Genomic DNA, 19,490 nt, shown 5'->3' with positions numbered 1-19,490 from the left:
CTGGCCCGAAGTTAGGGCTGGGTCAGGCCAACGGTAAACGATGGACAAGATTAAACAGGGCAAACTAGCGCCCTGACAAATAGAAACGGCAGGCAATAGGATATATTGGAGTATATGAAGAAGCCATTGGGTGTAAACCTAATTCTGCCTGACTTTGTTTTTCCAAAAGGGCCTGACGTGGCCGTTGAGCACGCATTGTATTTCTGCTTTCAGCATTTCCTATGGCGAGACAAAAGCCCTTAAGATAAAGATGCAACTTGCCCCCACATTGGCATTTCCTCAAGGATAAGCATCTCTCCTTAGGCTAGGAACTGATTGCTGTGCTCACCTGTGACCACCCAGCTCACCTGTGACCACCTAGCTCGAGACAGCACACCTGCCACCCTGCTGTGTCCACCACTTGCTGTGCGGACAGCAGTCTCGTGGCTATTGTAAAAATCGTATGTGACACATGCTCTTTGAGGTCATATAACCACTTTGTACACCCCACTTCTTTCGTGCCCTTCCCTCCTTGGGGAAGGAAGGCCCCGGGCTATATGGTCCTCACCTTTGGCTCAGAATAAACTCACCCCAATTTTCATTTATAGATTGGTTATGGATCATGTGCTTTGACACCCAAACGCTGTTACAAGTTATTTACATGTATTCACTCCTTTCACCTTCTAGTAACCCCACCAAGTGGAAGCGATTATCCCCACTTTATAGATGAGAAAACTACCGCCTTGAGGGCGAGGAGGGTTGTCGGGGGCGGGGATTTCTTCCACCGAGAGTGATCCTCAAATGGGAAAGCACTTCCTCCCGCTGTAAAGATCTCCAGCCCAGGGAATGAAAGTTAGAGCTCAACGTGAAGACTCTGGACGGAGGACCCACGCCCCCTGCTGGCCTGAGCCTCCCACGGCAGCAAGAGAGACGAAAGTCAGAGCTGCGGAGGGACCGTGGGGGCCGGGGGCGGGGCCTCCGTCATGGGAGGAGCCAGGCCCCGCCCCGTCGGCGGGACGAGTCATTTCCGTCCGCCAGGAGCCCAGCGAGCGGCCGGCGGAGCTGCGGGCGGGCCCTCCCCGGTCGGCAGCGGGAGCGAGCCCAGGCGGCGGGCGCGGGTGAGCGCGGGGTCCCGGCTCCCCGAGGGCCGGAACGGGGCGTCGTCGTCTGGGAAACGCGCCCCCCGGCCGGCGAGTGGGTGGGATTTCCGGAGCCTTCCGGGGATGGAGGGAATTCCCCGTGGAGGGGGCGAGAGGAGGCGGGACTTCCTGCAGCAGTCCGAGGGCCACCTGCCACTCAAACCTCTTGACCTGCTTCCCCGCAGGCAGGCGCCCAGGATGGCCGAGGGGGAGGCGCAGGGCCGCCTGTGGCTGGAGAGCCCCCCTGGGGGGCCGCCCCCCATCTTCCTTCCCTCCGACGGTCAAGCTCTGGTCCTAGGCCGGGGACCCCTGACCCAGGTTACCGACCGGAAGTGCTCCAGAAACCAAGGTGGGCAGGGGCGGGGTCTGAGCTGGAGGGGGTGTGGCCTGCTGCAGGAGCGGGAACGCAGTCGATGGGAACCATGCACAGTCAATCCCGAAAGGGACGTGCTTGGCACTAGGCGGAACGCGTGCTGCAGCCAGGCCTGAAGTTAGTAGGGGCCCTCTGGGGAGCTGGAGAGAAAGGTTGCCCCGGACCTGGAACCAGCCAGATCCCTTGAGGGGGAAGGGGATGGCGCCAATCCCGAGACAAGTCACTAGGCAGAGAAGGATGCTCACAGTGCCCCGTGAAAGCGCGCATCAGGCCCCGACCCTTGTCAGGAGAGAGCCGAGCCTCTGGAGAAAAGTGCGTGTTGCTCAGCAGGGAGGGGTGGTAGCGGGCCAAGCCCAGGACCGGCATCTGGCCACCTCTTCGTGCAGGAGAAGCCAGTTCTGTACAGAAAAACACCCACCCTGTCCCTAGGCGAGGACCAGTGTCACAGGCAGTCCTAAGGCCTTTATCTGTCCAGGAACAAACTAGTTTTAGAAATAAACTGCTCCTCCTCCTGCATGGGTGCTCAGCCCCATCCTGTGGCCTGGAGCTGGCTATGCTCCCCAGGGGTTGGGGAAGCAATAACGCAATGATGCAAATCCTGACTTCACCGCCCCCACCTCAGTGGAGCTGGTCGCGGACCCTGAGACTCGGACCGTGGCAGTGAAGCAGGTACCAGTTTGTCAGCGAGGCCCGGGGGCGGTGTCAGGGAAGAATCACTACCCAGCAGGGAGCAGACCCTTTGGGAAAATCGGACTGGCTGGGAGGGAAGAGGGTGTGGCCCGTTCCAGTGGGGTCAAAGTCCAGCACAATTTAAATTGGATAAGACTGGATGCCTGTAACCTTTCCAAAGCTCTGATTGGTGGTACACAGTGAAGAGGTGGGGCTTAAGGGTCTGATTGGCAGTTGGAGAGGCACGGTCTGTCCTGAGGTTTTTGATTGGAGGAGGTTACCGGTGGGGGCGGAGCCAGTCCCAGCCCCTCCCTCTTCCTCTACAGCTGGGAATTAACCCCTCAACTGCCGGGACGCAGGTGCTGAACCCGGGGTCCAAGGGCTCTCTGGGGGTGGGGGACACGCTGTATTTGGTCAACGGCCTCCACCCGCTGACCCTGCGCTGGGAAGAGGCCCGCACGGCAGAATCCCAGCCAGACACTCCACCTGGCACACCTCCGGCGGCCCCAGACCACAAGGAGGATGTTGAGCAGCCGAAGAAGCGGATACGGAAGTCATCCCCCGGCTGGGAGAGCTTCGAGAAGCTGCTGGTGTTCACAGCACCTGGCGTGAGGCCCCGGGGCAAGGTGAGCGCCCCGCTGAGAACTGAGGGAGCCACCAGAGACTGGGGACTCAAGCCCAGGTTTGCTGTGTGCCCCTGGGCAGGTCACTCAACCTCTCTTAGCCTCCACTTTCTCTTCTGAGAAATGGCCCCGATGACACACTCAGGGGTTGTAAGCACTGGGGGAATTGACGTATGTCAGCTCCTGCCTGACCCACAGTGACTGCCCAGTGACCATAGCAACGCTCACGAACATTTTCGCAGGAGCTACTATGATGAGTCTTTCTCAGGTCCAGAGACACGAGTTCAGATGCTGTTACACCGTGTTCTCTGAGACCCACTTCCCACCAGTGAAATGACGAATCCGTGGGAAGCACGTGGCACCGTCCCTGCCGGGCAGTCAGCACCCAAACAAAGCTCGGCTCCTGTTTTTATTTTCACGGCCAGGGGAAGAGCAGGGGTCGGATACGAGCCCCCCACCTTTTTTTTTTTTTTTTTTTGAGGAAGATTAGCCCTGAGCTAACTGCTGCCAATCCTCCTCTTTTCTTTTTTTGCTGAGGACGACTGGCCCTGAGCTCACATCCGTGCCCATCTTGCTCTACTTTATATGTGGGACGCCTACCACAGCATGGCTTACCAAGTGGTACCATGTCCGCACCCGGGATCCGAATCAGCAAACCCCGGGCCGCTGAAGCAGAACGTGTGCACTTAACCGCTGCACCACCGGGCCAGCCCCAGGAGCCCCATTTTAAAGATTGGAATACTGAGGGTCTTAGGAGGAGTGGGAGAGATGGTCCAGTGAAGATTGCAGGCTCTATACTCAGGTGTCAGGAACACATGGGACACATCCTGCTGTGCCTTGTCCTTATATAAGACGTGTAGGCGCTCTATGACTCAGTTTCCCCATCTATAAGGGGCGGGTGGTAATAGTCCCACCTCGCAGCCTGTGAGTGAGGGGCGTCAGAGGCGTAACGCTGCCGCTGTTCCTCTTCTCTGGTGATGCCAGGTGGCCGGCTTTGATCTGGATGGGACCCTCATCACCACACGCTCCGGGAAGGTCTTTCCCACCGGCCCCAGTGACTGGAGGTGAGCAGAGGCCGGAGGAGGGGGTGAGTGAGGCCCCCTCGGAGCCCCAGGTCACCTTGCCACTTCCTGCCCGGCCTAGGATCTTGTACCCAGAGATTCCGCGGAAACTGCGGGAGCTGGATGCCGAGGGCTACAAGGTGAGTTGTGTGTGTGTGTGTGTGTGTGAGAGAGTGTGTGTGTGTGTCTGCGTGCAAGCAGTGGCCAGCCCACGGGGCAGGCTGGGGCCTGGTGAGACGGGCACCGGTGACACCCATCTGCTCCCCAGCTGGTGATCTTCACCAACCAGATGGGCATCGGGCGCAGGAAGCTGCCAGCGGAGGAGTTCAAGGCCAAGGTGGAGGCCGTGCTGGAGAAGCTGGGGGTCCCCTTTCAGGTACAGCTGCTGCTTATGTTGGGGGACAGGGACACTGCGGTGGGGGGCAGAGAGGAGGCAGCAGAGCCCCTGCTGAGTGGCGCAGGCCCCGGGTGGGGCTGTGCTGACAGAACCCGCCCCGAGTGGCCGGTTCTGGGGCACGGGGGGCTCTCCTTGGATCGGCAGGGCTTGGGGAGCACCCTGGGGACCCACGTGCCCTTGAAGGGCTCTGGGAGCCTGATGAGGCGCTGAGGACAGTGTCTGTCCCCACCCTGCCCACAGGTGCTGGTGGCCACGCACGCCGGCTTGTACCGGAAGCCGGTGATCGGCATGTGGGACCATCTGCAGGAGCAGGTGAGACGGCCTCCCGGGCGCTCCGCCTCGCCCCGCAGCCCCGGCTCCCGGGCGGCCTCCCCACGCCGCCTCTGCTCCTTAGCCGCCTCTCTCCTCCTCTCATCTCCTCCCCGGGCCTCACCTTCTAGTGTGGGGATGCGAGGCCGATGCGCTTACACTCTGACAACCAGAGTGGTGGAGCGAGAAGTCGCTCAGTGAGTCACTCATTCGCTCGTTCACTCGTGCGTGCGCTTGAGCTGACGGTGTCAGTGAACAGGACAGGGAGCCATGTGGGTTTCTAGGCACAAGTGGTCCAGGTGGAGGTGCCGGCAGGTGCAAAGGCCCTGAGGGCAGCCCGGTGTGTGGCACAGTGAGGCCTGGGGCTGGACCTGAGCGGGTAAGAGGAGAGGGCACAGCATGAGGTCAGAGGGTGAGCAGGGGTCAGGTTGTGTGCGGCCCTGTGGGCCAGGACCCGGCGCCCATGGTGGCCACGTGGAGTATAGAGGGGGCGAGACCAGCCAGAAGGGGCTGAATAGTCCAGGTGGGCGACACTGGTGGCCATGGTGGAGGCGATAGCAGTGAAGGGAGTGAGAAGTGGCTGCAGTTGGGGGCCCACGGAATCTGCTGATGTGTCAGATGAGGGGCATGGAGGGTTAGAGATGGGCTGACTCGGGGCACAGACCCGCTGAGCGTCCCCTGGGGAACCAGCCATGCTCTGGGGGAGCAGACGTGGGAGCTGGTTCCTTATGCCTCTTGTCTGTCCCCAGGCCAACGAGGGCGTGCCCATCTCCATCAGGGACAGTGTCTTCGTGGGAGGTAGGGCCTGGGGGTGGGGGCAGTGTGTGGACCCTCAGCGCTGATGGAGGGGGCTGGTGGTGACCCGGTGTGTCCTCCGTATGTTCCAGACGCAGCTGGACGCCCAGCCAACTGGGCCCCTGGGCGGAAGAAGAAAGACTTCTCCTGCGCCGACCGCCTGGTGAGGCCCTCCGCCCGCGCCCCCCGAGCCCGGCCCTCGCCCCGTCTGACCTCCGCCCTCGCCCCCAGTTTGCCCTCAACCTTGGCCTGCCCTTCGCCACACCCGAGGAGTTCTTCCTGAAGTGGCCGGTGGCCGGCTTTGAGCTCCCAGCCTTCGATCCGGTGAGGCCCACGGGCCGGGGCCGGGGCGGGGGTACCGGATGGGACAGCTGGGGGCATCCTCACTCATCACGGCCCCCTCCCAGAGGACCATCTCCCCCTCCGGGCCGCTCTGCCTCCCTGAGTCCAGCTCCCTCTTGAGCTCCGACCCCGAGGTGGTTGTCGCCGTGGGATTTCCAGGGGGTGAGACACCCTGACCCCTGACGTCTGACCTCCAGAAGCCCCAGCCCCCTCCAGGCCCCGGGCTCCCACTGACACCGCCCTCTCCGCAGCTGGCAAGTCCACGTTCCTCCAGGAGCATCTCGTGTCGGCCGGATACGTCCACGTGAACAGGGTAGGACGGGTGTGCAGCCCGCGTCGGTCCTCAGTCCCGGTCCCCCGCCCCGGCTTCCCTCCCCGCTCCCTGCCGTCCCGTGTCCCCATCCAGGTTTCCGCTCCTCCTGCATCTCCGTCCTCTTTCGGGGTCTCCCCCTCCGCCCTGCTCCCCAGTGTCTCTCTCGCTGTCCCCCCCAGTCCCCGTCCCCGGGTCTCCTGCCCGCCTGACTGCCCTCCCCGCCCCAGGACACTCTGGGCTCGTGGCAGCGCTGTGTGACCGCGTGCGAGGCAGCTCTCAGGCAGAGGAAGCGGGTCGTGATCGACAACACAAACCCAGACGTCCAGAGCCGGGCCAGGTACGCGTGGGCGGGCGCCCTCCGTGGGGTGGCCCGGGGCCCCTAACCAGCGACCCCTTCCCGGCCCCCAGGTACGTCAAGTGCGCCCAGGACGCGGGGGTCCCCTGCCGCTGCTTCCTCTTCAGCGCCTCCCTGGAGCAGGCGCGCCACAACAACCGGGTGAGCAGCCCCCCCAGGTGCCCCGCCCCCTGCCCCCTCCCCTCCCCCAGCCTGACCGCCCCCCGCCCCCTGCACCCCCGTCCTCCCTCCCCTCCCCCAGCCTGACCCCCCTTCCACCCCCCCCCCGCCCCCCCGCAGTTCCGGGAGATGAGCGGCTCCCCGCACGCGCCCGTGTCCGACGTGGTCATGTTCGGCTACAGGTAGGCGAGGGCGGCAGCACCCCGGGCTGGCGCGGGCCCAGGGGGTCGGTCGCCTCCCTCACCCCGCTCTGCCACCAGGAAGCAGTTCGAGGCGCCGACGCTGGCCGAAGGCTTCTCGGCGATTCTGGAGATCCCGTTCCGGCTGCGCGTGGAGCCGCGGCTCGAGCGCCTGTACCGCCAGTTCTCCGAGGGCTGAGCCGCCCCGCCCCCAATAAATGCTCTTTTTCTTTAAGTTTGGCCAGCGATCTGCGGGGGGGGGGGGGGGGGTCTGGTGGGCGCCCCACGAGCTGCCTGCTGGTGCCCAGGCCGGGCTAGCGGCCGGTCCCGGGAGGGGCATGGGGGGGGCGGGCTCTGTCCCAGCTCGGCACTCGGTTCCCCCCGCCACGGCCCGCCGCCTCCCCTGCAGTGGGGACTCCGGCCGCTCAGGGCCACGGCTGCTGGCGTACCCCGAGAGCGGCTCTCTCCACGCGTGGCCGCCCCCGCTGTGGCGCCCGCATGACCCAGCCCAGAGTTTGGCAAGGCCGAGCAGGCGACGCCGAGGCCAAGAGCTGGAGCGCAGCTTCCGTGAGAAGCGAGCGCTCTGCCCGCCGGCCTTGCACCCGGGGCCTGGGCCCTGCGGCCGTGGGGGCTGAGAGCGCGGCCAGGCCCGCAGCTCGCCACCCATCCCAGGAGGCGGACCAGGCCCCGCCCACCCCGTGTCTGCCCCCAGCGCAGCGGGGCCCTGAGTCCGGAGGGAACCGAAGGGAACCGAAGGGAACGGGAACGCAGCTGGGGACACCGGGCAGGGGAATCTCAGAGCACAGCCGGCCCCAGAAAGGCCCTTGAGGATGCGGCCACCAAGCCCTGCCCGCCCCGTCAGCTGGGGACGGCCCGCACCAGGTCCCGTTCCCTCCCAGCTCAGAGCAGCCCTAAGGCGGCCACCCGGGAATCTGTTAGGGCCGCACAGGCCCCGCCCAGCTGGCCCCAAACTCGAGGCGTGGGCCTAGCCGCCAGCCCTCTGGGGACCGACGGCGCCCAGGTGCGGGGACTGCTGTCCCTGGAGGGGCTCGGCCTCTCCGAGCCACGGCGTCTGGACAGCGAGCACGGCAGCCGGCGGGCTTTTAAAAGACTTTATTAGGGAACGTACAGGGGTGGGGACCGTCCTCGGAGACATCTCAGGACTCTGTCCTCCATCTCGCTGGGCAGTTGCAGTCCCCAGGGGCCCCCGCTCAGAAGCATCTGACCTGGGAGCAGGGGGATGGTGGGGGGGCTGGACGCAGGCTCCAGGAGCCCCTGGACCCCCAGGCCCTGAGCCCCAAGGCCCCTGCCCAGCCTGGAGACCCCAGTTCTGTTGCCTCTGAGGGTGGGGGGCCTGGGGCTGGCGTTGCCCAGGAGGCCTGGGCCCACGGGGGACGGCCGTGCCTCTCTCTGGTCTCTCAAGGCCAGGGTCACACCACTTCCGGAACCCTCCCGGCACGTCCAAGGCTCCAGGCTGCACGCGACCCGGGTGCCACTCACCAGTCTTGGCAGGGGCCTCGTCTGTGACTCCTGGAGGGGCCCAGCCCGGGGGCGGCCACTACCCCCCCATCTGTGGGGGAAGCGGGGAAGAGTGAGCATGGAGGGGCCGCAGGGCAGGGGGCCGCGCCCGGGGCGCCCGCCTCACCCCTCGCTGCTGCTGCTCCTGCTCCAGGTTCCGCTGCAGGACCTGCTGCTGGTTGGCGATGACACGCCGGATGCCGCTGACGAAGGTGCCCTGGTCGTGGGGGATGAGGCCGATGAAGATCTTCTTCTCGGACGAGTAGAGCAGCATGAGCACGCGCACCTCGCACGCCGCCTTGTAGGAGAAGTGCACGCAGCCCGCCTGTGGCCGGAGCGCGGCGTCACGGCGGGCACCGGGGACCGCGTACGCCCCCGCCGCCGGCACCACAACGCCCACCCGGCTTGTCCTGGGGCTCTGTCCCCACGGCCCCAGGACCGCTGCCATCTGGGGACGAGGAGACAGACGGCCCAGGACTCTGCCCTGAGGAGATGGCGGCGCCCACTGCCCACAGTGCCACCGATGCCACACAGGCCAACACCCGGATCATCCCCAAAAAGGGACCTGGCCCACAGCAGACAGGGTGGACCAGGACCACGACCCGGCACAAAGGCCACTCTGGGGAGACGTGCCCAGGAGGCCCGGCACTAAGGCCCCCCCCCCACCCCTGCATGCCCCCAAGGCCAGGGCAGCGTGCTGACCGCTGACTCCAGGCGGGGGTGTGGCTCAGGGTCACCGGAAGGGGGACCTGGGGCTCCCGATCCATTTCCCAGCTCCTCTCTTCTCCCTCGGTGGCCAGGCCTCACAAGCCCCAGGGGAGGCTGGCAGCTCGTGGCCCACAGCCCCGGGCCCTGCATGGGGACCGGCGTGCGCCCAGGGGAGGCCCAGCCAGAGGCACACGGGGCATTATGGGGTTCGCCGAGGGAACTCTATGCTTTTAGACTCTTTAACGTGGAAGACACACAACCAGCCCCTCAGATGCACAACAGCACGGCTGTGGCAGCTACAGCGGACTGAGAGCCAGGGAGGTGACGTGGGCACCGACGTCACCCAGGAACGGCAGATCCCCACAACAGTGGACAGCGCCGGCTGCAGCCTCTGAAACCCCCAAGTCCAGCCCTCCCCGCCTCACAGGTGGAGAAACTGAGGCCCGAAGAGGAAAGGACTGGGCCGAGACTCTCCAACAGCCAGACGGGGTGCTGAGGGGCTCGGGCTGGAGGCAGGCACGCCACCCCCACTGCCCACCGCTGGAGCAGAGCCTCCGGGAGCCCCGGGAGGGAGCAGGAGGTGGGCAGGTGACGAGCCGGGAGCTCGGGGTCAGCACTGGACACTGGACCCTCCTGAGGCCGCAGGGGTCCAGTCCCGCCCTGGCCTTGAGGCCCCGCCTGAACCTCTCCTTCCCCATCTGTAAGGTGGGTTAGGCCCCCAGAGCCCCAGGGCAGTCACGTGGCCCGGGAGCTGCCATCACTCTCCCCAGCCGCCTGTGGGGACACCGCCACTGCTGGTCTGTCTCACTTCAGTTTGTAAAGCCCTGCGCGGACGTGGCCCCAGCCCTCCCCCAGCCCCCCTGGCGCCGGCCTCCCGCGGCCGCACTTACAAAGCCGTTGTCCATGATGCGGCACAGGCTCTTGAGTGTCTCCAGGTCCTTGGTGAAGTGGAACTGCACCAGGCGCGAGTTCCGGAACAGCGGCACCAGGGTGGTCTGCGGGCAAGCCGAGGGGCTGGCAGAGCTTGGCACAGCCCATGGCCACGCTGCCCGGTGGAGGGCCGAGGCCCAGGTCACGCCCTCACACAGGTCCTGTGACCCTCAGCAGGGCTGCGGGCCCCATGCCCCTGCCCTTGCTGGCCTCCACACACCAGGCAGGCCAGCCTCCAGCCACAGGCCCTTTGCACATAACATGCTTCTACCTTCCTCCTCCAGCTGGCAACTCAAAGGTCTCCTTCTTGGGGAAGCCACCCCCCCAGGTCCAGAACAGCTCCTGTCACGCCGACCTGGTATGCCTCGCACCCCCGTCACCACTCACCAGCAGCTGCTGTGGGATGAGCTGCATGTACAGCTTCCTCGGCCACTGCTCAGTCCTCCTGCGGGACACACGGCGACCGAACTCAGGAGGCCGGGTCTCACTGAGACGCCACCCCCGCCCCAGCCCGACACTCACAGGATCTCCCCTTGGTTCACGTAGACGTGCGACGGCAGCCACCTCTTCGACCGACTGTTGGGCTCAGGTCTGGGCTTTTGGGGAGAGAGAGAGGTGAGACCACCGGGAGCGGGAGGCCACGAGTCAGCGAGGATGCGCTGGTCCTGCGGCCACCCGGGCCACCGCAGGGCTCACCTCCTGCCACTCCATGACTCCACTCCAAGCCAGGAACTTGTTGTTGACGATCTGGACCGGGCCGGCAACGCCACCAGGTCCCACTGCCTGTGGAAAGAGACGGCAGTAATCCCCAGAAGTGGCTTCTGGGAACCGCAAAGCTGTCCCAGGCCACCCCAACCCTTCCTCCGTGCCCCAGCCACGGGGCCCATGCTGTCCCCGCCCGACCTGCCCAGGAGACCTGCGCCCCAGCCTTCCTTCTGGCTGCCCGGCTCCAGCCTGTGCACAGCCCCAGAGGACTCCCCAGGGCTGGCCCGGCCCCTCAGCCTGGGGTACGGAGCCCGTGGGGACGGCCCCTCGGCCTGAGCAACCAGAGAATTTGATGCACAAACTGGGACCTTTTCAGGAGAGAGGGACAGCATGAATAACTGGTTCAGCATGAAGCAGGACACGTGGTCATCTTCTGGAGCCCCCTGCCCCCCGCCACGGGTGTGCCCACCTGCCCCTCCCCATGGGCAGCCGACCCTCCTGCCAGGCCCCTTGCTCGGGCGGCCCGGGCCCTGCACACCTGTTTGCGGGTGGTGATGACCTGCCGGATGGCATTGACGAAGCCGCTCTGGTCGTAGGGGATGAGGCCCATGAAAATCTTCTTCTTAGACGAGTACAGCAGCATGAGCACGCGCACTTCGCATGGGGAGATGTGAGGGAAGAGCATGCAGCCCGCCTGGGGGGGGCCAGGAGGTCAGGCCGCGGGGCACTGCCGGCCAAGCCAGACGCCCCTCCACGCCACCCGAGACCGCTCGTCCAGGTGATGAGGTCACCGTGGGACAGCCCAGTCCACAGTGAGAGACACGCACACATGTGCCCCGCGGAGTCCCTGAACCCCATGATCACGGTCAGGGCCAGGGCCTGGCACGTCCACTAGGGTGTAAGGACCTTGAGGGCTCCATCTACAACCAGGATGGAGGCAACCTGGCCTTGGAGCTGAGAGCACAGCCATGGGACCCACCTGCCTGGTGCAACCACAGCTCTGCCACCTCCTAGCTGTGCGACCCAAGGCAAATCACCTCAGGATTCCCGGCCTCAGTTTGCCCATTTGTAAAACGGCATAACGACAGCACGTGCAGTAAGTGCCACATAAATGCTCCTGACGTGAGATGCTGGTGCCACCTCCGTGGGACGTGGAGAATGTACACCTGACAGACCGCCCCATCTGGGGGCCGGGAGAAGGGGCGTGTACTTCCCAGGCCACCTCCGGGCACCCCTGCCCGCGCTGCCTGCCTTCTCTCATCCCCAGGGCCTGCCCACCCGGGGAACCCGGCCCTGGGCTCCGGGATCCACGTGCAGCCGGCCCTCCCGGAGCCACCACGGGGGCAGCAGCGTCGGCCAACAGTCACAGAGGGCACATGACAGCCACCTTCCCTGCAGCCTGCACTCCTGGGGGCGCTGGGGGCTGTGCAGGGCAGGCCCTCAGCAATGGTGCTGGACGAAGGGGTGACGGGCAGGCAGGAGACCCCACCCCAGCCACAAGCCCTGGCCTGTCCAGGCCCCGAGGGAGCGGGATGCGCCTGGACGTGAGGGGTGTGGCACACAGTGTCCGCTGCAGGCAGCGGCCGGGAGGTGGGGGGGCCTGTCCCAAAAGGAACCAGGACTGGAGGAAACCCCAGAGCCAAGCTGTCTGGGGGTCCTGGGCAGAAGACGCACCCCCACCTCGTGCCACCCCCTCCCAGCACCCACTGAAATTAGGGCGTGGACTCTGGGGCTGCAGGGCTCACGCCGAGTGCCACTTCCTGCCGGCCCTGTGTTTGAAGGGCACTTCCCACACTCACTGGTCCGGTGGCCTCCAGGGGGTGTCAGCCCGACCATCGCCCATGACCCTCTGCCTGGCTCACCAGCTGCCCCCCAGGCTGCGTCCCAGGCCCAGGACAGCCAGCCCGGGCCTCCACCACCCGCACAGGCAGCTCTCAGCGGGGCCCAGATCCTCCACTCTCCGCTGCACCGAGAACTTCTCAGACCCTAACCTCCCGGCGGGGACGGCGCATGGATGCTCTCCCAGACCCCCGGGAGCGCCGGCCTGCCACCCCGGCCCCCTCCGCCCCGCCCCGCCGCACTCACGAAGCCGTTGCCCATGATGCGGCAGAGCCCCTTGAGGGAGTCGCAGTCTCTGTTGGTGAAGTGGAACTGCGCCAGCTGCGAGTTGCGGAACAGGGGGCCCAGAGTCGTCTGGGGGCAACAAGGGGACAGCCGGTCACTGCTGGGGTGGTGGGGGCTCTGAGGCACGGGCTGGGGGGCTGGGGGCGGGTCTCACCAGCAGCTGCTGGGGGATGAGCTGCATGATCAGCTTCTGGGGCCACTGGTCAGTCTCCCTGCGGGGAGAAGAGGTCAGGGGACGCCGGCCGCCCGTCCCTGCCCCCGCACACCCGCCCGGCACTCACAGGTTCTCGCCCTGGTTCACGTAGGCCTGGCAGGGCAGGGCCCGCTTCAGCTTCGCCGTGGAGTCCGAGTAGGGTCTGCGCTTCTGTGGCGGGAGCAGGAGGGGTCACTGGACACAGCCCAGACGCCCGGGCCTGCCCCCACCGCAGGGGCAGCCCCACAGGGACTGGCAAGGGGACCTGACCGAGCTCACCTCCTGCCACTCGAGGACGCCGCTCCAGGCCAGCAGCTTGTTGCTCAGCCGGTGTTCGCCTACAGCCAGGCCCCCGAGGGTGAGCCCGGGTGAGGAGGGCCCGATGGGACCCAGGGCCCCGAAGACCCGAGCACCTTGCTGCAGCAGAGGGGGGTGGGGAAACTGAGGCTGGGGGACGCACAAGGACAGGCTGTCCCCCACACCCCCATCCCCATGCTCAGACCCAAATCGTCCACTCAGAACTCCCGGGACCAGATCTAAGCTCCTCGTCCTAGGGGTCAAGACCCCACGTGGTTGACCCCCACATCCTTTTCCTGCCACCACTTCCATACTCCTCCCACCCAGAGGCCGTCTGTCACCTCATCACTGGCCCGTGTAGGGTCCCTGAGAGCCACCGCCCGCTTCCCCCTCCAGCCTTCGCTCCAGCTGTGCTCTTGGCCAGGAATGCCATCCCCACCCCCAAGGAGGTGCCACCCACCCGTTCTCCGGGCCTCGTCAATTCTGGGTCCCTCTGTCGAGACCCAATGCAGAAGCCAGCTCTCCAGGGCTCCAGGGCCTCCTCGAAGCCCCACCATGCACCAGCCAGCCTGGGCCGTGTGTGTCTGTCTATCTGACACGTGGTCCGCCCCATCCCGCCCCTCCAGGGCTCCCCGTGGCCCTCCAGACAAAGTCCAGACTCTTCCCTCTGGCTCCTGCCAACCTTCCCAGGCAGTCGCCGACCTGCCCTCCCCACATCAGGCTGCCCCAGGGAGGCGGCGACCAGAAGCACACAGAACAGAACCAGCCGGGAGGTGGGGATGCATCTGGAAGAGGGAGGGGGGCAACACCTGGAGGGGCCTCCCACACAACATCTGGACAGGGTTTGCATAACACCAAGAGAAGCTTCCAGCAACAGAGCCAAGGAAGGCTGCACATTCTCCTCCCGGGGCACTCTCCCAGCTATCTTTTTTCAAATCAAACACATCTCAAAGCAAACAAGGGTGGGCTTCGGAAGAGCCCGGCTGCAGGAGACCCACGGCACCCTCACCAGCAAGTACCTCCAGGGAGCAGGAAAACCCGAACGGTTGTCACTGTCATTTTATTACTAACGGGCATTTCCCAAATTTCCTATAAAGCTTCTTGTCCCAGAATAAGGACACACAGGACCAACTTTGTTTTTGGGGGGGGGCTTAAAAAGCAAAGCAACCTAAGGAAGCAGGCTCCCCATCCGGGCAGGTGGCCCCGGGATGTGGGCAATCGCACGAGACGAGGAAGAAACGAGAGCGTATCCTGGTGTGAGCACACCAGCGTGTCTCACGGTTGAGTGTGTCTGAGACGGAGAAGGGTGCTGAAGGCCTGAGTCTGCAGGTTCCACAGCTGGAGCATCAGAGGGAATGGAGGGAATGGAGTGAAAGCCCACAGCTGGAGGAGCCTCTGGCATTCACACGAATGCACCTAAGGACCTCGGCAGGGTGCGCGCCGGGAACACACATTTACGGTCCGCTTAGCTGGGACGGCAGGCTGAGCGTGCAGGACTCGAAAGCCATCTCATCCCGAGAGTAAAGACCAGGGATGCCCGCGTGAAGCTCGGGCCCACCTGCAGCAGCAGGATGCCCACGGCAAGGCGGGAGGACCGAACGGAAGGACCAGGCTTCAGGACAACCCTAAAGGAACCCTGCCGTCTGGGGCTGCGCCTCCATGTCAGATTTGCCGTCTACTTCCTAGGAAGGTCTACTCGAGACTTAGGAAGAGAAGGAAAGCCTTAGAGTGCATGTTTAAAAACCCAGGAAGCGCTCCTGAACGACTAAATGTGAACGCCCAAGGAAGCGGGGAAGGCAGTGGAGACAGCGCTATGTTTAAGTTTGGGGAAGAGTTCAGAGTCTGGACATCTCCGTTTAAGACGCCAAGAAGCCTGTGTGAGGCTTGTCTCGAGCTGCCACAGCTCCACGCCGTGCCCAACGCGGGGCAGTGTACTGAAAAAGTGAGCGTGAGCGCCAGCCTAGGGCAACACGCACATCTGGGCAACCGTGAGCACGGCAAACGGCGGGGTGTGCGCTCCCAGCGCTCCAGGTAAGGAAACCTTATCCAGCTTTTTGTAAAGCAGGTGCCTGCCTTAGGGCTGGGGAAGCCCCTGTAGCTTGGTGTTCCTGCAAACCGGAATGCTGATGTCTAGGGTGTGCAATCCGTGAGGGCATCCCCCATCGGGGCGAGCGTGCAAAGCGGGGCGCACACGGCGCGAGCCCGGGGAGAAGGCCCCCGGGTGCAACACCTGGGCGCGTCAGTGCCGTACGCGGGTCGCCGGGCCCCGCGCCCCCACCCCGAGAAACACCAACTTTCCGATCGGAAAAGGCAGCGCGCACACCGAACGCCTGCCCCCCGCCCCACGTTTAAATCGGGCCGCGGAGTCAGCAGTAATTTGAACCCTCCCCGCCCCCGTACCCCACCCCCGCCCCCCGGCCCGCACGCGTAACAAAGGGGCGAGCCCGGCGCGTACCACCCGGGCTTCCACGGGGGCAGCGGGCCCGGCGGGACCCCCCTGGGGCCACCCGGGAGCCCCCGGCAAGGAGGGGGCGACGGACAAAGACGCCAGCCCGGGGGAGGGGCCGGCGGGGGCGGGGCCGTGGAAGGCTCTGGAAGAAGGGCGGGGGGCTCACCATGGGAGGGGCCGAGCGGGCCCGGATCCGCGGCGGCTGCGGGCCCCGGGGGCTGGCCGGCCAGGAGCGCGAGCGGGCGGCGCGCGCCGTGAGGGGCCGCGGGGGGCGGCCGCGCCCGCCGAGGGGGCCCCCGGCGCCGGAGCGGTGCGGGGCGCGGCGCGGACGGACCATGGCGGCGCGGGCCGGGCGGGCGGGCGGGGGCTGGCGCGGGCCGCACGGGGGACTGCGGGTTCCGCCGACGGACGGGCGCGGGCGCGCGGCTGCGGGGCGACGGGCCGGGCTGGACCAAGCGCGGGTCCGCGCGCCGGAGAGGGGTCGCCGCGGCCGAACCACTGCGGCGCGCGGGGGAGCGCGGCGCGTACCAACGCCGTCCGCTGGGGGCGTGGCCGGCGCGTACCACAGCCGGGCCGGGGGGGCCTGCGGCAGTGGGGAGGGCGCGGGGGGCGGGGAGGACGGCCATTGGAAGATGCCGTGGGCCGCTCGGGCCAGCGGGGAGGGACCGAGAGGACGTGCGAGAAACAACTTTGGGGGGGGGGGGGCGTGGCGGGAGAGACCATCCCAAAGGTGGGGGGTGTAGATGAACGTAGAGGACGATACCAAGTTGGCCCCGGGCTGGGGGTCGGGACGCCGCGAGACTTTGAGACTCTAAGTGAGTCGCGGAGCCGGGAGGCTACACCAAGAGACCTCAGGAAAGGGGGGAGGAAGGAGTAACGGGCCTGGGGGCGAGGGAACCTTCCTCGAGGTTTGGGGATATCGATCGTACCATAAGGTTTGAAGGCAGTGACGTGGCTAGGTGGGCAGGGGACTACAACTCCCAGCGGTCCTCGCGCGGCCTGGGCGGGGCCAGCGATCCCAAGAGACGTCGCCAGCCAGAGCTGCGTACCCATTGGTCCCCTGCTCCCTACGCTCCGCCCACGGCCCTCCGCACCTCCCCCGATTTCTTGCCACCCTCCTCAGGGCCATTCATTGATTCCCTCATTCACTCAACTATTACGTGACTGCGTGTTCGCTTACTAGAAGTTGTGTGAGACTTTTTGCTTCAGCTTCCCTGTTTCTTAAATGTGGATCATAGCTAAACCTAAAGTGGTTCTGAGGATCAAATGAGTTAATAAAGTATTAAGACCAGTACTTGGCACAGTAACGACTTAAATGTTATCTTCTCTTTTTAAAAAATCATGAGCAGTACCATTTCCAGTTCTGGGCTGGGCAGTGAGTGTACTGCGAGGACCAAAACAGACCAGGTCCCTCCCAGAGCCCAAGATCCACTGGAGAAAACAATGGCAGTCTATGGTGTTATAAACAGCAGAAATGCACAGGGCGATGGGATGGGGACCATGAGAAGTCAGGAAGTGACCTTTAGGCAGCCTGCAATTCCACATAGGCTGGAAGAGTGTGCTAAGATGAGGGAACAGCAAGGGCACAAATCCTGAGAGTGGAAGGAAGGCAAGGTCGGCCACTGTGGCTGGAGCGGAGCTGTGGAAGTGGCCAGGGGCCACAAGCAGGTTCCTGTCCCCCTGGGATGGAATTAGGATTTTAGTCTCATTTTGCTGGGGAACCACCAAAAGGTTTTTGGCAAGGGAGTGATATGGTCTCACGTTTTAAACCATTCATAGGATGCATAGAATCATACACGCAGTATCTCTACAAGTCTCCGGCAGAAGCGGGGACCCACAGTTGCTTCTGAGGAGAGAAGCGGCAGACGGAGCGGGGAAGGGGCCACAGAAGGGGAAAGGGGACTCAGTTTACCCTTTTAGATTATTTGGAATTCTTACCCCATGCAGATGTTACCTATTGAAAAATAATATTTGAAGTCTTTAAATCTTTTTTTAAGGATCCTCTGGCTGCTGTTGAAAATAAAATTGTAAGGGGTGAGTGGAAGCAGGAGGGCAGCGAGGTGACTGGCCGTAATCCAGGCAGGAAGCACACACGGAATGGGTCGCAGGCAGTGGCCACCGTGCAGGCGGTCATTCTCACAATTTATTTTCAAGCTGGAGCCCAAAGGACTTGTGCAGAGTGAGAGAAAGGGAGGGGTGAAGAGTGAGGCCAAGGTTTTAGTGAAATGGAGCTGACTACAGAAGGAGCAGTTGGGGATCCCCAATTCCGTTTGAGATGCTGACTGAGCAATGGGGATCGGGGAGTCTGGAGACACCGCTTCCGGAGTCTTCAGTGTTTGAATCAGAGACCAAATGAGACCACGCAGAGCAAGTGTGTGGACAGAGCCCGGGACACTCCAGCCCCTTAGAGGTCAGGGCCATGAGGGGCAACCAGCAAGTGAAGAGGAGTGGCCAGTGAAATTCGGGAAGCCTGGACCAGGTTGCACTTCTGGTCCTTGCTTGTCCCACCCATGAAGCCGCCTGTCCCGGGGCTCCCCAGCCCTGAGCCCCTAATCGCTCCTGGACTGTGGCCAAATGGGGAGTCAGTCCTCTCACACCCAGACCGCAAGCTAGAGATCAACAGTTATCTCCAGAGCCCTGTCAATCACCCGTCAGGACGCCCCATCGCTGGCAGCAGGAAGGAGAAAGCAGCACAGAGACAGAAGCTGCCTTCATCTCCCTAAATCCTCATTTCTCACCATTCTCATTGCTCCAAGCCATCACCATCTCTTGCCACCTTGTCTCTCTTATTCCACTAATCAACCACCCAGTGCCCTTGGAATTAAATACAGACTCTTCCTCTAATGCCCTGCATGGTGTGACCCCTGCTGCTGTCTCCAGACTGATCTCGTTTACATCCTCTCTGCTCTCCACCTAGCTGATGCCTTCCCATCCTTAAGAGGCCATCAGGACACGTGTGGATTGTATAAGCGTGGAGAAATGTGTGCCAGCATACACTCCAGCATGAGAAAAATGGAAACATGTCAGAATGTGAAATGAACGCACGCACTGAAATTCTATTCGAAATATAGAGTCCAGCTCTCCAAAACCATCTTGCTTACCCGGTGTGCTAGTTGGAAAGCCACCGTCCATTTCATCAAAACCTGCTGCCCTGGCGAGCACGCTACGATTATGACTAAGCAATTCTGCGCCCATCTGTTAGGCTGCCCACTTCCTGAAAAGTAGCTGTCTGTTACCCAACCTGTTTATGCCAGTTGTTCTGAAGATAATAACTTAATCCTATCAAACTAATGAAATATTAAAGCAAGAGACTTGTTTATATGCAAACCAGGTTGCCTGCACTGGAAATGAAGGTGAGTTGCTGGAAAAGAAGAAAAAATGCTGCCAGATTAGTTGCAAAGCGACTGTAAATGACCGAATGGAAAAGCTCATGAAAACCTAGGAAGACCCAGCCCTCAGTTTGCTTCATAAGTGTCTTTAGGTTCTCAAGTCACTTCAAAAAAAAAAAAAAAAAAAACTGGAAAGGATAGATGACTCGTTGTGGTTTGTGGGTGCTTTTTATACAGGAATCTGATGTCCTAAGATACCTGGAAGACCAAGACTTACAGAAAAGCTCCTGGTCCTACCTATCGAGATGAATGTCAGTTTAAATGTTCCTGGTCGAGATAAAAGGTTCCAAGTGTTTAGCCGGTCATCCGTGCTATTTACCATGTATTTCTAACTCCCCACTTGGCCGGCAATTGAAAGGACTGCACTTCCTGACCCCATTGTGGTTGAGTGGGGCCAGGTGACAAATTCTAGCCAATGAAATGCGAGCAAAAACGACGTCTGTGAATTCAGCGCGGCGTGTTTCACTATTTGTGCGAGACCAGA

The 19,490-nt window shown here is 63.4% G+C and overlaps 3 protein-coding genes across 7 annotated transcripts in view; 2 read left to right on the top strand and 1 right to left on the bottom strand.

Annotated features, from left to right (window-relative positions):
- Positions 1-951: 951 nt before the first annotated feature.
- PNKP (polynucleotide kinase 3'-phosphatase) lies at positions 952-7,026 on the top strand. 2 transcript variants are annotated; one of them, XM_001917356.6, is made up of 17 exons: positions 952-1,097; positions 1,304-1,467; positions 2,114-2,160; positions 2,487-2,786; positions 3,768-3,847; positions 3,927-3,984; positions 4,113-4,220; positions 4,482-4,553; positions 5,300-5,348; positions 5,438-5,508; positions 5,577-5,669; positions 5,753-5,849; positions 5,939-6,000; positions 6,228-6,337; positions 6,409-6,496; positions 6,635-6,696; positions 6,775-6,928. In XM_001917356.6, exons 2-17 carry the CDS (start codon positions 1,317-1,319, stop codon positions 6,890-6,892), a joined length of 1,566 nt encoding a protein of 521 aa, XP_001917391.2. In that variant the 5' UTR covers positions 952-1,097; positions 1,304-1,316; the 3' UTR covers positions 6,893-6,928. The 2 variants fall into 2 exon arrangements, with proteins under 2 accessions (XP_001917391.2, XP_070080847.1); XM_070224746.1 differs by lacking the exon at positions 6,635-6,696 and having other exon boundaries at positions 6,697-7,026.
- A 765-nt stretch (positions 7,027-7,791) lies between these two features.
- On the bottom strand, positions 7,792-16,146 carry PTOV1 (PTOV1 extended AT-hook containing adaptor protein). Of its 4 annotated transcripts, none has more exons than XR_011422454.1 (13): positions 15,784-16,146; positions 13,151-13,288; positions 12,960-13,042; positions 12,833-12,890; positions 12,640-12,747; positions 11,093-11,248; positions 10,546-10,632; positions 10,372-10,445; positions 10,237-10,294; positions 9,810-9,914; positions 8,339-8,536; positions 8,194-8,263; positions 7,792-7,919 (listed from the first exon to the last, which is right to left on the bottom strand). XR_011422454.1 is itself a non-coding variant. In XM_070224749.1 (12 exons), the coding sequence occupies exons 1-12, from the start codon at positions 15,952-15,954 to the stop codon at positions 8,252-8,254; spliced, it is 1,206 nt and encodes a 401-aa protein (XP_070080850.1). In that variant the 5' UTR covers positions 15,955-16,021; the 3' UTR covers positions 7,792-8,251. The 4 variants fall into 4 exon arrangements, 2 of the variants coding, with proteins under 2 accessions (XP_070080850.1, XP_070080849.1); XR_011422453.1 differs by having other exon boundaries at positions 8,381-8,536; positions 15,784-16,021; XM_070224749.1 differs by having other exon boundaries at positions 7,792-8,263; positions 8,381-8,536; positions 15,784-16,021.
- The window catches only part of LOC111775242 (uncharacterized), an 18,240-nt gene continuing 12,113 nt past the window's right edge, over positions 13,364-19,490 (top strand). Inside the window, exons 1-3 of the mRNA XM_070225594.1 lie at positions 13,364-13,380; positions 13,496-13,500; positions 13,540-15,199. Coding sequence (XP_070081695.1) covers positions 13,364-13,380; positions 13,496-13,500; positions 13,540-14,453 — 936 coding nt within the window. The 3' untranslated portion in view covers positions 14,454-15,199. The remainder of the gene's footprint in view (positions 13,381-13,495; positions 13,501-13,539; positions 15,200-19,490) is intronic.

This window comes from Equus caballus, chromosome 10, assembly GCF_041296265.1.
Source record: "Equus caballus isolate H_3958 breed thoroughbred chromosome 10, TB-T2T, whole genome shotgun sequence".
Taxonomy (NCBI): domain Eukaryota; kingdom Metazoa; phylum Chordata; class Mammalia; order Perissodactyla; family Equidae; genus Equus; species Equus caballus.
Note: the sequence above shows the minus strand (reverse complement) of the source record. Positions and strands in the feature narration are given on the sequence as shown.

Bases quoted from the DNA above. Each gene is read 5' to 3' on its own strand.
- PTOV1 (XM_070224748.1), bottom strand. From the start codon at position 15,954: ATGGTCCGTCCGCGCCGCGCCCCGCACCGCTCCGGCGCCGGGGGCCCC. The intron at 12,891-12,959 runs GTGAGTGCCGGG...TTCTCCCCGCAG, and splicing joins GTGAACCAGGGCGAGAACCT to GGAGACTGACCAGTGGCCCC. The intron at 9,915-10,236 runs GTGAGTGGTGAC...GCTTGCCCGCAG, and splicing joins TCATCCCACAGCAGCTGCTG to ACCACCCTGGTGCCGCTGTT.
- PNKP (XM_070224746.1), top strand. From the start codon at position 1,317: ATGGCCGAGGGGGAGGCGCAGGGCCGCCTGTGGCTGGAGAGCCCCCCT. The intron at 1,468-2,113 runs GTGGGCAGGGGC...CCCCCACCTCAG, and splicing joins GAAGTGCTCCAGAAACCAAG to TGGAGCTGGTCGCGGACCCT. The intron at 5,349-5,437 runs GTAGGGCCTGGG...CGTATGTTCCAG, and splicing joins GGACAGTGTCTTCGTGGGAG to ACGCAGCTGGACGCCCAGCC.